Here is a 12835-nt window from a genome sequence, read left to right on the forward strand (position 1 = left end):
TGTTACTGTGTGTGGAAATACTACGTTTGAAACAAAAATGCTCAAGAGCCTGTCCACGTGCACATCATGGTCTCAGGGATTCAGAACAGGCTCATCAGCCGGGAGAAGCAGTAGATGCCCTGATTCTATGACAATGAGCAACAGCACAGAAATGCTGGTAGATAAATGAGCACATCTAACACTTGGCTTATCTTTTCTCTCTGGAGTTTAGGCAGTGCAGAACAACTCTAACAAGTCTCAAAGTGCCCCAACTATCTGAGCCTCTGTTATCAGTGAATCATTTCTTCACTCTCAGGGGAGGATCCTAGGCTGAAATTCTCTAGGGTATTTTTTCAGCTTTTCTGCTGCTCACAGAGAGCAGGGAATTGTCCAACACTCCTGGCCAATTTGAGACTCCGCAGGGACTGTACAGGGGAATTATAAAAGTCCCTGTCCAAGAATGCGCGTTTCAGATGTGATTTTTTCCTTCACTGATTCCTAATTTGCAGGAAGGAGATTTCCTCTCTGCTGAGTGGGATTCTGGTGAGTTGCCTGTTTCTCAAATAAAGTTAGTGCTATGGGCTCAGGAAAGGTTCATGTCAAGAACAATCCGGGCAAGAATTCCCATACATGGAGACTTAAAATGTTTAGTGTTATCAGAAATGTCAAGAGATTTAAAATTGAACTAAAGATTTATTGTAAAAGGTTGAGAATTTTTTTTGAGATAATTTCCTTGTCTCTTTCTCTGTCCTTCTATCTTTCTCCTATCTTCCTTTTTTAGGTCTGTCTGGTTTTTCTCTGGTTCTCTCAAATTTTCAAATTCAGCAACATTATTTCCATGTTAAGAGGTGTAGCCAAAGTCTCTGAAGTGGGCTTCTGTGATACCCGAGATTTCACAACACAAAAGTTTCACACAGGGCTTCACAGACTGGCCAGATTCTGTTCTCAGTCGGCCTTCTTTCGCTCACTCCATATTGACACTGGCGTCACTGAGAGGAAAATCAGGGCCCCTGTCTTTTGAATTCCCTCTTTTCCCTGTCCACCTTGTCTGAGAGCGCCTCATAAACTGAAATCTTAAATGTACAGCTTATAGGTTAAAAGCAATTAGGGTGAAAAATATTTTGTGGGGGTCTGCTCTTTTTGTTCCCTTGGTCTGATTTTCACTGGCCATCAGTCTCCAGTGACTTCTAATGGAGTCGTCCTGTGGCCTCTAAGGATGGGTGAGCTCATCTGGAGCAGAGAAGAACTGACAGGAGAGTAGCTGAAATCTTAAATTCACAGCTTAGAGGTGTAAGACAATTAGGAGTCTGCTCTGTCTCTTCTCCTCCATCTCTGGTTCTATAGGGGATATGTAGCACCAAAATACAATAAAACTGAAAGCATGTGTCTCATTTAAAGGAAACCAGGCAGTGCTGGAAATCCCACTGGAGGAGACCCAGGAAGGCACAGTGTGTGTGTGTGTCAGGGGGCGGGACGTGCAGTATCCAGATCGCAGTGGTGCAGAGCCCTGAAAAGGGTGAAATAGGAAATGGACATCCTGCCTAATTCACACACCAAAGAGATGTAACTGGCCCTCCTGCAATCTCTGGGGCAGGTGGGTGTTCCAGACTCTAATGTAAGGTGGACACACTGTAGTAGATTGTCTCTGACACTTTCCTCAATCCAGCCCATCCCTCCTCCTGTGACCAGTCGCACTACAGCCTCGTGGCAACTTCAGCTATTGCCAAAATGAAAAGCAACATCAGGAAGTTAAATGTGGGTTTCTAGCTGGTGGAAATACACTAACGCTTTGTGTCATTTTGAGGAAGCTGGCTCCGTTTAGTGTCCATGAAATCTCCTCCCTCCCCTCAGGTCATAGAATCAAAGAAGATGAGGGTTGGAAGGGACCTCAGCAGGTCAGCTAGTCCAACCCCCTGCTCAAAGCTGGATTAACCTCAGCTAAACCATCCCAGCCAGGGCTAAAGTATCCCAGCTCCATCCTCCCTGGAAACCCCTTTCAGGTAGTTAAAGGATGCTATCGAATCCCCCCCTCATTCTTCTCTTTTGCAGAATAAACAAGACTAGTTCCCTCAGCCTCTCCTCATAAGTCTTGTGCTCCAGCCCCCTAATCATTTTTGTTTTCCTCTGCTGGACTCTCCCCAACTTATCCACGTTTTTCTTTAGTGGGGAGCCCAAAACTGGACACAATACTCCAAATGTGGCCTCACCAATGTTGAATAGAGGGGAAAAATCACTTCCGTCGATCTGCTGGCAATGCTCCTAAAATGCAGCCCAATATGCTATTAGCCTTCTTGACAACCAGGGCACACTGCTGACTCATATCCAGCTTCTTATCCACTGTAACCTTCAGATCTCTTTCTGCAGAACTGCTGCCTAGCCCATCAGTCCCCAGTCTGTAGCTGTGCATGGGATTCTTCCGTCCTAAGTGCAGGACTCTGCACTTGTCCTTGTTGAACATCATCAGATTTCTTTTGGCCCAATCTTCCTTTTTGTCTAGGTTACTCTGCATCCTATCCCTACTCTCCAGGGTATTTACCACTCCCCCTAGCTTAGTGTCATCTGCAAACTTGCTGAGGGTGCAATCTACCCCATCCTCCAGATCATTAATGAAGATGTTGAATAAAATTGGTTGCAGGACCGACCCCTGGGGAACTCCACTTGTTACCGGCTGCCAGCTAGACATAGAGCCTAATAATCTAACCAACTCTCCAACCATTTTATAGTCTATTCATCCAAACCATAATTCTTTACATTGCTGATCAGAATACTGTGGGAGACTGTATCAAAAGCTTTTAGGTCTGTCTCTTTCTCCTTTCTTGGACGTGCTGAGCTGCTGATGGGGTTTTCTTCACCACCGGATATGCTGTGTAGGCTGCTCCTCCTCCATTCCTTCATTTCCCCCTACAGAAGCTCATGTGGGGTTTCAGGGACTGCTGCACAGGAACAACGAGCAAGCACATTATAATATGAGAGTTGGCAATACTGGGTAATCAGTGCCTAGATAAATACAGCTGCCATGTTCAGTAGCCCTGGCCAATGACTGATACAGTCAGCTATTGGGATGCAAACGCTAGACCCGGGACTCTCTGGGATCATTTGTTAGCCAGCTCTGTTACCCATTAATCTCAATTAGTTTAAAAAAATGTCTTCAGTAAGGTTCAGGCACCAGCTTGCAGGCAAAATGCCTCCAGTTGACTCCTGTATGTGCTGTAGGGACATGCTCACAAAGCCCCAGGCCAGAATGGACCACTGTGGTCATCTAGTCTGACCTCCAGCATAGCAGAGGCCAGAGAACTTCCCCCAAGGAATTCTGAGAGCAGAGCTTATAGAGAATCATCCGACCTTGGTTTAGAAATTCTCAGTGATGGAGAATCTGCCATGAGCCTTGGTAAATTGCTCCAACGGTTAGTTTCTCTCTCTCTTTAAAAAGTGTACACCGAATTTATAGTCAGAGTTTGTCTAACTTCAACTTCCAGGCATTGGATGGTGTTAGACCTTTCTATGCTAGCCTGAAAAGCCCATTATTCAATATTTGTTCCCTGTGTGGTACTTGTTGGCTGTTAAGTCACCCATTAACCATCTCTTTAACTGTGGACACAAGAACTGGACACATTATTCCAGCAGGAGTTGTACCAGTGCAAAATAAAGAGGTAAAATAACTCTTCTAGCTCTACTTGAGATTCCCCTCTTTATCGTCTCAGGATGACATTAGCTCTTTTGGCCACAGAGTCACACTGGCAGCTCATGTTTAGTGAATTACCCCTTCTTGCCCCCGAAATCTTGTTCAGGGTCACTGCTTCCCACGATAGAGTCCCCCATCATGTAAGCATCACCTACCTTCTCCGTTCTTAGATATATACTTCTACCTAACTATATTAGAACACATATTGTTTGCTTCAACACAGTTTACCGTCCAATTCAGATCACTCAGAATCAATGACCTGACCTCTTCATTATTTACAATGCCCCAATTTTTGTGGCATCTCCCAACTTTATCAGAATTCAAGCATGAGAAGGGTAAGTAGCTGGGTCACTGACAGGTGTCTCCACTTACCCCTGTCAGTTAACAAGCAGAATAATGAAACCAGTGTACTTGTTACGTCTCAGAGAAAGCTGGGTGCCTTCAAAAAATGTCTCACAAAAAGAAACAAGGCAAGTAACAGAGCACAAAGTCCCAGCCTCACAGGATAATGTGTATTTCCACAGAGAACACTTGGCTCATTTCCAACAGAGGAATTACATTGTAGATCAGATCTATGGTTCATCTAGTCAAATGTCATCTCTCTGACAGCCACAACTCCAGGGGGCAGTTGAACAAGACGTTGGGGGCATAACCTGATCATCATGAGGGTGTCACCTTAATGTCTAACAGCCAGAGATTGGCTTGTGCCCTGAAAAACATGGTGTATAGGTTTCCTAGATATTTATTTTGCTGAAACTATTTTAAAGGAAGAGTCTTACTATCCTTGTAAATGTCCAAAATACCTTTCTGATTCTTCTTTAGCTCCTGGCCTCAACTTCATCTTTTGGCAATGAGTTCCTGTCCTCTCATTATGCAGTGAGCAAAGAAAGCATTCATTTTCTAAATCAGTTTGGCTTTGCCATGTTTCATTTGAATTGAATATACTGTTGACCTTGTGTTATGAGACACGGAGAACACATTCTTTATATCATCTCTACAAGTCTGAATTTAATAGACCCATCTCAAATCCCCTCTTCTTTCTTTCCTTTCAAAGGAACAATCCCAGGCTTTTCAACCTCTTTCCCTAGGAGAGTTTCTCCAGGCCCTTGAACTTTGTTGTTGCCCTTCCCTGAACCCTTCTGTTCTGCAATATACTATTTGAGAAAGGTGCTCAGTACTGCTCAGATGAGTGCAGAGGAGGGTGAAGGATTGCCGGTTTGATCTCATGGCACTGTATTTTCGGTATTATTCCCAATCCCACCCTTCCTGTGTTCCAACGTTTTCCTTAGTTTTTTTCCATGCTTGCACTTTGAGCAGGGTATCACAGAGCTGTCTAATGTGACACCACGTCCCTGTTCTTCGTTCTTACTAGAGAGGAATAATGTTGCCACCTCACTGCCCACTTCTCTTTCTAGATTGTTTGTAGACATAAAATGTTTAATGTGCTATTTGTTATCATGTGTGTAACCCCCCTCACCTGGCTTCTCTCCCTTCACAGGAATCTGAGCATTTCAGATCCTGATCAGCATCTCAGCCATCCCATGTCAGCTTTCAACTTTACCTCCTTTGGCCCACCAGAATTCATCCTAAAGGGAATCCCGGAGCTGGAAGCTGCCCACACCTGGATTTCCATCCCTTTCTCTATGTTCTACATCATCAGCCTGTTGGGAAATTTCATGGTTCTTTTTGTTGTTGCTAATGAGCAGACACTGCACAAGCCCATGTACCTGCTGTTCTGCATGCTGGCGCTCACAGAGATTGGTATATCAACCTGCGTCATGCCGAAGGCACTGTGCATATTTTGGTTCGGTTTCAAAAGCATCACCGTGGATGGCTGCATCACCCAGATTTTCTTCCTTTACTTCCTAACTTCTATGCACTCAGCCGTCCTCGTGGCAATGGCCTTCGATCGCTATGTTGCCATATGTGACCCTCTGAGATATGCCACCATCCTCACCAACGCACGAATCGCTAAGCTAGGGCTATTGTGTTTGATACGAGCTGTTGTCTTGGTTCTGCCTGGGCCCCTGCTTCTGCGGAGGCTGCCATTCTGCTCCAACCGTGTTATTCCCCACACATACTGTGAGCACAACGCTGTGCTGAAGATGTCATGTGGGGACACCAGAGTCATCTGGATGTACAGCTTAGTGTTAACATTCATGATCATCGGGTTAGATCTGATATTCATTGGCCTGTCCTACGGGCTGATCATCAAGGCCGTCCTCAGGATCTCCTCTAAGAAAGCCTACCAGAAAGCCCTCAACACCTGCACAGCTCACGTCTGTGTGATACTGATGTCTTATACTCCCAACCTCTTCTCCACCCTGACACACAGATTTGGTCAGGGCATCGCTGACCACATTCACATCCTCTTGACCAACCTCTATCTCCTTATGCCCCCCATGCTCAACCCTATCATTTATGGGGTCAAAACCAGAGAGTTTTGGGAGAAAGTGAGAAAACACACCTGCAGAATGTGATTGCCTTGGTCAAATGACTTAAAACCTGTGTGACTGGAGTGGAAATGGATGTCTCCTCTTTAATCAAGGGTGCTCCATCCCAATTTGGTTGAGCTCAGCCTTGAGGAAGTTTACAGTTTCAGAAGTTCCTCACAGCTAATGTCTTATCACTCCACCACCAAGCATTGCCCTCTCCATTGCTAAGTTCCATCAGTGTAACCATCACCTGATCTCTTTCAGAATCACTTGTTATCCCTCGGCCTCACATTCCCTGTTACTTGGCCTTTCTGTGAATTCTAGACCACCAGCGCTCATGATTTCTTATATATTCTCAGACCTATTTTCCATGGTTGTTGATTCTCACCATTCCTCACTCTCCTCCATCTTTGACATAGTATAAAAATAATAGTTAATGGGATTTGTGCTTTAAGATAGAATAGTAAAGTATATAGCTTGGGAAAAGGGCTGGAAGGACCTGATAAGGGCACTCCGTCCGCTAGCACAGCACGGATAGAGAGCGAAAATAAGAACGGATGAGCTGACCACAAATCTTTATTACAAGGTAATTACCTGGGGCAACAGCGTTAGCTGAACTGTGCCCCTGATCTGCGTCGCGTGAGGGTTTTTATACAGACTTATTACCAACATTGTTATACAACAAAATGCATTAAGCCTGAGTAATAAAACGAAGAAATAACAGTGAGTTTGCACAAACAGTGTCACGTATACAGCTGTACAAGAAACTTTCCGTATTTGGTTACAAAGGAAGGCATGCACATAGCTCATTGTTAAAATGGAAAAATACAACTTCAGTTAAAAGAAAGAGACAGTAGGGCAGTTTGCTATCTTATTTAGCTTCAGAGAAAACTTTGCCTAAGCCTTGCTGACCACGCTTATCGGTCAGCTCATTCTAACTGCCTTTTAGCTTTCAGCTACATGCTCAAACTGTCTTTGTGACAAACTTCATGTTTCCACATTGCCCCCTTTTGTGCTATGAAGCACAACAAGCTTGTAGCTTAAGTTTGTCACAACCCTTTAATTTCCCTTATCAACTTTTATATTCACGATACCCTGTACCTTCTCATGTTCTTCTATTCGTTCCTTTAGAATCCTTGCATACGTTAGCTGAATAGCTCTGCGTTTGGTAATTTGAGCCTGGGTAGCCATTTGATGCGTGGCACAGGTACAGCAAAGCTTGATAAGCATAAAGAGGACATAAATACACACAATTATGCCAAGGAGAAACAACAGACCTTGGCTAATGGTGGAGCCTAAGTTTCCAATTTGGGAACTAAACCAGCTCCAGAGATCCCAGTCATCTGACTGGTGTAATTTCTTGGAAGCTTCTTGTATTTTCTGCAAAGCTCCAGAAATACCCCCTCATTATCTGGGATGTAAGTGCAGGACTCCTGGCCAATAATTCCTCAAGCTTCTCCTTTCTCAGCCAGAATGAGATCAAGGGCTATGCAGTTTTGAAGGGTCATCTGCCTTATAGCACTTACCTCCTCAGTGAGAGAGGCAATAGAAATGACGGTATTGCTTGCTACCTCTTCTAGGACTGAAGACACCCTTCTTATTTCTCGGAGGGCCAGTTCTACCCCATATCAAGGAACGGTAATACCTCAGTATCATTGGGTTTGAATGATGGCTCTTTTGACCCGTGTTGGGAAGAGAGTGTGGAGGTCATGGGTGGTATGACGAATGGCAGGTCGCAGCTAGGCTGGATAACTAGCTCCATTCCATTCCGCTGACCAATGCTTATATGCCTTATTCCCGCATACCCAATATTCCCCTGGCCTGGCTGTGGTTCCATAATCACATCACTTAATTCAGAACCCGACATGCCAATATGGACCTTTCAAATAAATTGTGGGGTTGCTAATGCATGATCATATACTACTTGGGAATAATTTTGGGCTATGCCTAAATATCTCTGGCCAGTAGAACTGCACACATAACACACCCTGTCCTCTTTATTTGGACAGTCCGTGACCCTTAAGTACTCAGTCACATTCCTACTGACATCTTACCAGGTGGCATTTTCATCAAAGGCAAGTTCTTCCCAAGAGGTATCGTTTTGAGATACTGCAATAGAAACCAGTGGAATCCCTCCCCTGGCATGGGTGGGTAGGTGACCACAAACATAACAGTTAGTAATGTTAAGGTCCTGTGTGGATTGTAATAGAATGCGCAGGAATGTGTTGGAGCCAATACCATGGGGGATCAAGAGTGCCAATAACACATACATGAAGCTATTCATGATCTTTACTTCACAGTGAATACAGACTTAACCTTACACCATCCTTCAGAGCAGCCTTAGTTGTGGCAAATCCTCTTTACGTGCTGGAGTCGATTTTCTTTAAGTAGGGGAGAGGTTGCCAGCACTTCACCCTACTAGTTGGTGTTTGGAGTCAGTTTTAAGGCTATGTAATTGGTTAGTCTTACATGAGCACAGGTTGTAGTCGTGGCACAGTGTGTCGCGTCCGTCAAGGCCGGGGTTTGATATGGGGGCCTTGATTGTTATTACGCTGTCTTCAACAGGAGGTGTTAATGAGGATTCCTCCGGAAATGGGACTTTTCTGCAATGTGTTATGTGGATCCAGGTGCTTTTCACTTCACATTTGACTGCTGTGTGGGTAGTGAGTAGGACTTGAAACGGGCCGGTCCACCAAACGGCAAGTGTGTTCTTATGCTTGTGGTTCTTTATCAGGACCCAATCTCCGGGCTGGAGGTCATGGCACAGTTCTGTTGGTGAGGGATGCTGGGCTTTCTTAACCTGTAAATGAAATTGCTGTACACATGCAATTAACTTCTTACAATAGTCTATTACCAGCTCATCTGCAAAGTGTAAGTCCCAGCGTTTTAAGGACAAGGCTGTTACCGGGGTTCGCATAGGGTGACCTGTCAAAATCTCATGGGGTGAAAGTCCAGTGATTCTGCTTTGATTGGAACGCATCATCATTAAAGCCAATGGCAAGGCATCCACCCATGTCAAATTAGTTTCTGAGCAAAGTTTTGACCATTTTAATGTTAGCACCCCATTCAGTCTCTCCACTAGCCCAGCTGACTGTGGATGATAGGGGCAGTGAAGGTTGTGTTTCAGTTGCAGGTTCTTTTGAATCTCCTGAAAGACTTGTCCTGTGGAATGTGTCCCTCTGTCACTATTGATGGAACGTTGTATACTATCGCGAGGGATAATATCCTTGAGCAGAATTTTAACAACGGTTAAACAGTTCTTAACACAAGGAAAGGCTTCAACCCACTTTGAGAAGGCATCAACAATAACAAGTACATAGTCATACCTGTTGACACGTGGTAATTGTATGAAGTCAACTTGTATATTTAAGAATGGGCCCCACGATGGGGGATGATTACCTAGTTTGTTTTTTCAACTTTTCCCACATTAAATGTTGCAGGTGGGGCAAGAGACACAAAGTCATTGTACCACCATAGAAATACCTGGGGCAAACCAATGTTTGTTGATTTGTGCCAACATCCCCCCTTTTGCTCGTGTGTGCTGCACCATGGTACAGACGAGTGAGGAACGGCAGGGATGCGAGTGAACTGCTATCCTGTTCAGGGGGTCAACCCACAGACCCAAAGAATTGAGGACGCATCCCACCCTCTGCCAGGCAGACAATTCTTGAGGTGATGCAGCTGACTGTAATTGAGCAAGGTTTGGATTGGGTGAGGCATGCCCACATTGAAGTGATAATTGCAGGAGGTGACGTGCTAGGGAAGAAGAAGAATGGAATGGTCGGGAGGTGACCTGTTTGGCATAAAAGTCAGCCAACTAATTTCCTTTGGCCACCGGGTCAGTGGAAGCTATACGGGCCTGGCATTTAACTATAGCAAGTTTAAAAGGCAGTTGAATGTTGTCCAATAGTTTGGACACAAAGCGGTCATTTTTGATAGGAGTTCCTGTGGCCTTGGGTTTTTTGGTTTTGTTTTTTTTTGGTTTCAGGTAGTTTGTTTACTGCCCAGATATGTCCATTATTTGCAGTTCCTTTGTGCTACTTTATCGCCAAAAAAAGATCCAGAATCTTTCCCCATTTTTCTGGTTCTGGCTGCCTTTCCCACAGCCACAACTTTGGTCTTTAAAAGATGCTGAATTTTATAAAACACGGATGTACTCAAAGGGTTAAATGCTAACCAAACCTATTCATCTGAAACCTACAAAGCAGGTTTTTTTTTTTTTTACAAATCAAGAGTATTCGTTTAGGTCCTTAAAACCATACAAATTTACACAATATATTTGCACACACAAATTCTCTTTTTCCCTTGCACTGCTCTAATTATTTTCACTCAGCTGTACGCAAATTGCATTCCCTTGATTTGCTGGCAATGCTCTCCACAACGTTAATGGTTAAATGGGAACCCATTGCCCAGGTACCGTGGACACGGTGCCTTGACGAAGCCTCCTTGAACCATGCTGGTATTAGCATAGCACTTTGAGAAGCCTCTGCCAAAATTGTATTTTTTGTTATTGAGATTTTTATTCAAATTAAATACCTGATAACAAAAGCTAAACAACACCAGCTGATTGTGTTTGCTTCATATTTTTTCACTAGAATTTTTACACACTTAATTTTTTTATTTTGTACATTTAAAACAGTTAAATTTTAATGGAAACCCCTTATTTCCTTTTGTAAATTTGACCACTTGTTTAGTAATCAAATGATTTAAATTAGGTGGTTCTTTGCCTGCTGCCCTCAGCAGTTATTTACATTTAATTATTTACAGACAATTCCTTTAGGAAAAGGGCCCATTTTCCTTCAAATAGCTGTAAAGGCTCCTGGGGACAAAAACATGGTAGTGGCCACTACCTGACCCGTTTGTGTAATTTGTTTAACTATTAGGTTTCCACGCAATGTGACAGTACCAAATTATACATACACTTACTTTATCGAATATTATTAAATCAAAATATTTAACACTATTACTCTTATACCATTTTCATAGCTATCACCCTTCAACAAATTCCACAACTTGTAACTGTTCAATTGTCCTCAATTTTTGTAGTATTAATTCTTACAAAAGCTACCTTTAACTTCTTTCCTTTTCTTAAATTACTTACTTCTGCATTCAGTTAAACATATTATATCATTCTTTGCTGCCGTAGCTTGAACATTTCACTGAGAACATAGGTTTGTGATAGTAAACCCTTCATTCCTTTATTGTGATTGTAAAACTTAAGTCACCAAGCACAATATTTGCAACACAGCTACTTTAGTCTGTGCCCCTTTTAAAGTATATTTAAGATTCCCTTCTTTAAAAGTGCAGAGACGGGGGCTGAAAAGCAACCAAATAGTTCTGTGAAATATTTTAAAGCACAGGCTAACCACACCAATATTCCTTAATATTCCAACTGTGCCTTTAACCCTTAACTGCTAAACAAGAGGAAAAAATGACAGGAAAGGGAGGGAGGAGAAGCAGCAAGGAAAAAGGGTGGGGGAGAAAGAAAATGCAGAGAAAGATGGGTGGGGAGGAAAAGCAGAGAGAGAGAGGAAGGGGTTGGTGGCAAGCCTGGAGCAAGTCCAGAACATCTGTCTGATCCTGGTCATCCACCTCATCCTCTAGTTTGGTTGGAAGTAGAGGGTAAAGTGGAATGCAAGATTTCACTTTGGGCTCAGTCTCCTGTGGCTTTTTCTCCTTAGTCTGGTCCAGTTGCTTTGCAAATTTCCAATCGTATTCTGCAAGCTTTTAACCTTAGACTTTTCCCTTCTGTTACAGAACTCCTCATACCATGCAAAATATGCCTGCCACTCCGGCTGTTTAATCCTGGCTCCCTTTGACTCCAAGGCTCCTCTTAAGTGGAGAATTGTGTCATGGGAAAAAGAGCTTTCCTTTGGAAACTGCTCAACCGGATTATCATGGGTGAGAGAGTTCCATTGGACCATAATTCACATACATATAAAGTGGGGGACTCTTTTGGCGGAGCCCCTTTACTTTTTCCCATACCCATATTTAATACAATAATAAACACCCCTTCAAACAATACAAAACCACAAACCAAAGTTGACTTACTCAGTTTCCTTTTCCTAGGATCTGGCCGTAAGGTTGTTTTCCGTTTGCCCACTGTCAAGTTCAGTTAGAGGTGGCTGCACGGGAAGGGAGATGCATGACACTGCCAAAGAACTCGGAGACCAACTCTTAGGGATTTCAAAAGGCCCCTTACCTAGTTGTGGCGCCGTTGGTGTCCAAAGTTAGGACAGCCGCCGATCTCCCCTATCGCTCTGCACACCCTATCCAAGTGTGCTTCTTATGATCGTGTGAGCCTTATCCCGGGCTTTGCCAGCAATAACTGCAGGGTAAAGAGTCAGGTCATGAGTTAGAGGAGGAGAGTACACAGAATTAACACCCAAGATTTTCGGGGTTCACAGAACCACCAGTGGCAAACTGCCCCGATAAGGGACAATTTGAAGGCTGCCTGCAGCTGTACTGTACTCTCCTTCTTGTTACTCCAACCATGTAGACTCTGACTTTGGCACACCCAGGTGAACTTCAGTGATCTGAGTTACAGCACCAAAAATTGTTGAAGAAAACACCGTCTTCACTTCTGTTTGGGTGGGCAAGGAAAGAACTTTATTAACAAGGTAATTACCTGGGGCAACAGATTCAGCTGAACTGCACTCCCGAACTGCATCGTGTGAGGGTTTTTATACAGACTTATTACCAAGTCTTTATTATACAGCAAAATGTATTAAGCATGTAT

General features: G+C 43.6%; 1 protein-coding gene across 1 annotated transcript; it reads left to right on the top strand.

The window, feature by feature from the left end:
• The first annotated feature begins 5202 nt into the window (after window positions 1-5202).
• On the top strand, window positions 5203-6141 carry LOC137149931 (olfactory receptor 52P1-like). The gene is made up of 2 exons (XM_067543583.1): window positions 5203-5465; window positions 5703-6141. The coding sequence occupies exons 1-2, from the start codon at window positions 5203-5205 to the stop codon at window positions 6139-6141; spliced, it is 702 nt and encodes a 233-aa protein (XP_067399684.1).
• Window positions 6142-12835: the final 6694 nt, after the last annotated feature.

This window comes from Emydura macquarii, unplaced genomic scaffold (genome assembly GCF_026122565.2).
Source record: "Emydura macquarii macquarii isolate MOO-44397 ecotype Brisbane River unplaced genomic scaffold, CSIRO-AGI_Emac_v2 contig_916, whole genome shotgun sequence".
Classification (NCBI taxonomy): Eukaryota; Metazoa; Chordata; order Testudines; family Chelidae; genus Emydura; species Emydura macquarii.

Coding starts and splice junctions, on each gene's coding strand:
- LOC137149931 (XM_067543583.1), top strand. CDS start 5,203: ATGTCAGCTTTCAACTTTACCTCCTTTGGCCCACCAGAATTCATCCTA. Junction 5,466..5,702: donor AAGGCACTGTGCATATTTTG/GTTCGGTTTCAA, acceptor GCTTCTGCGGAG/GCTGCCATTCTGCTCCAACC.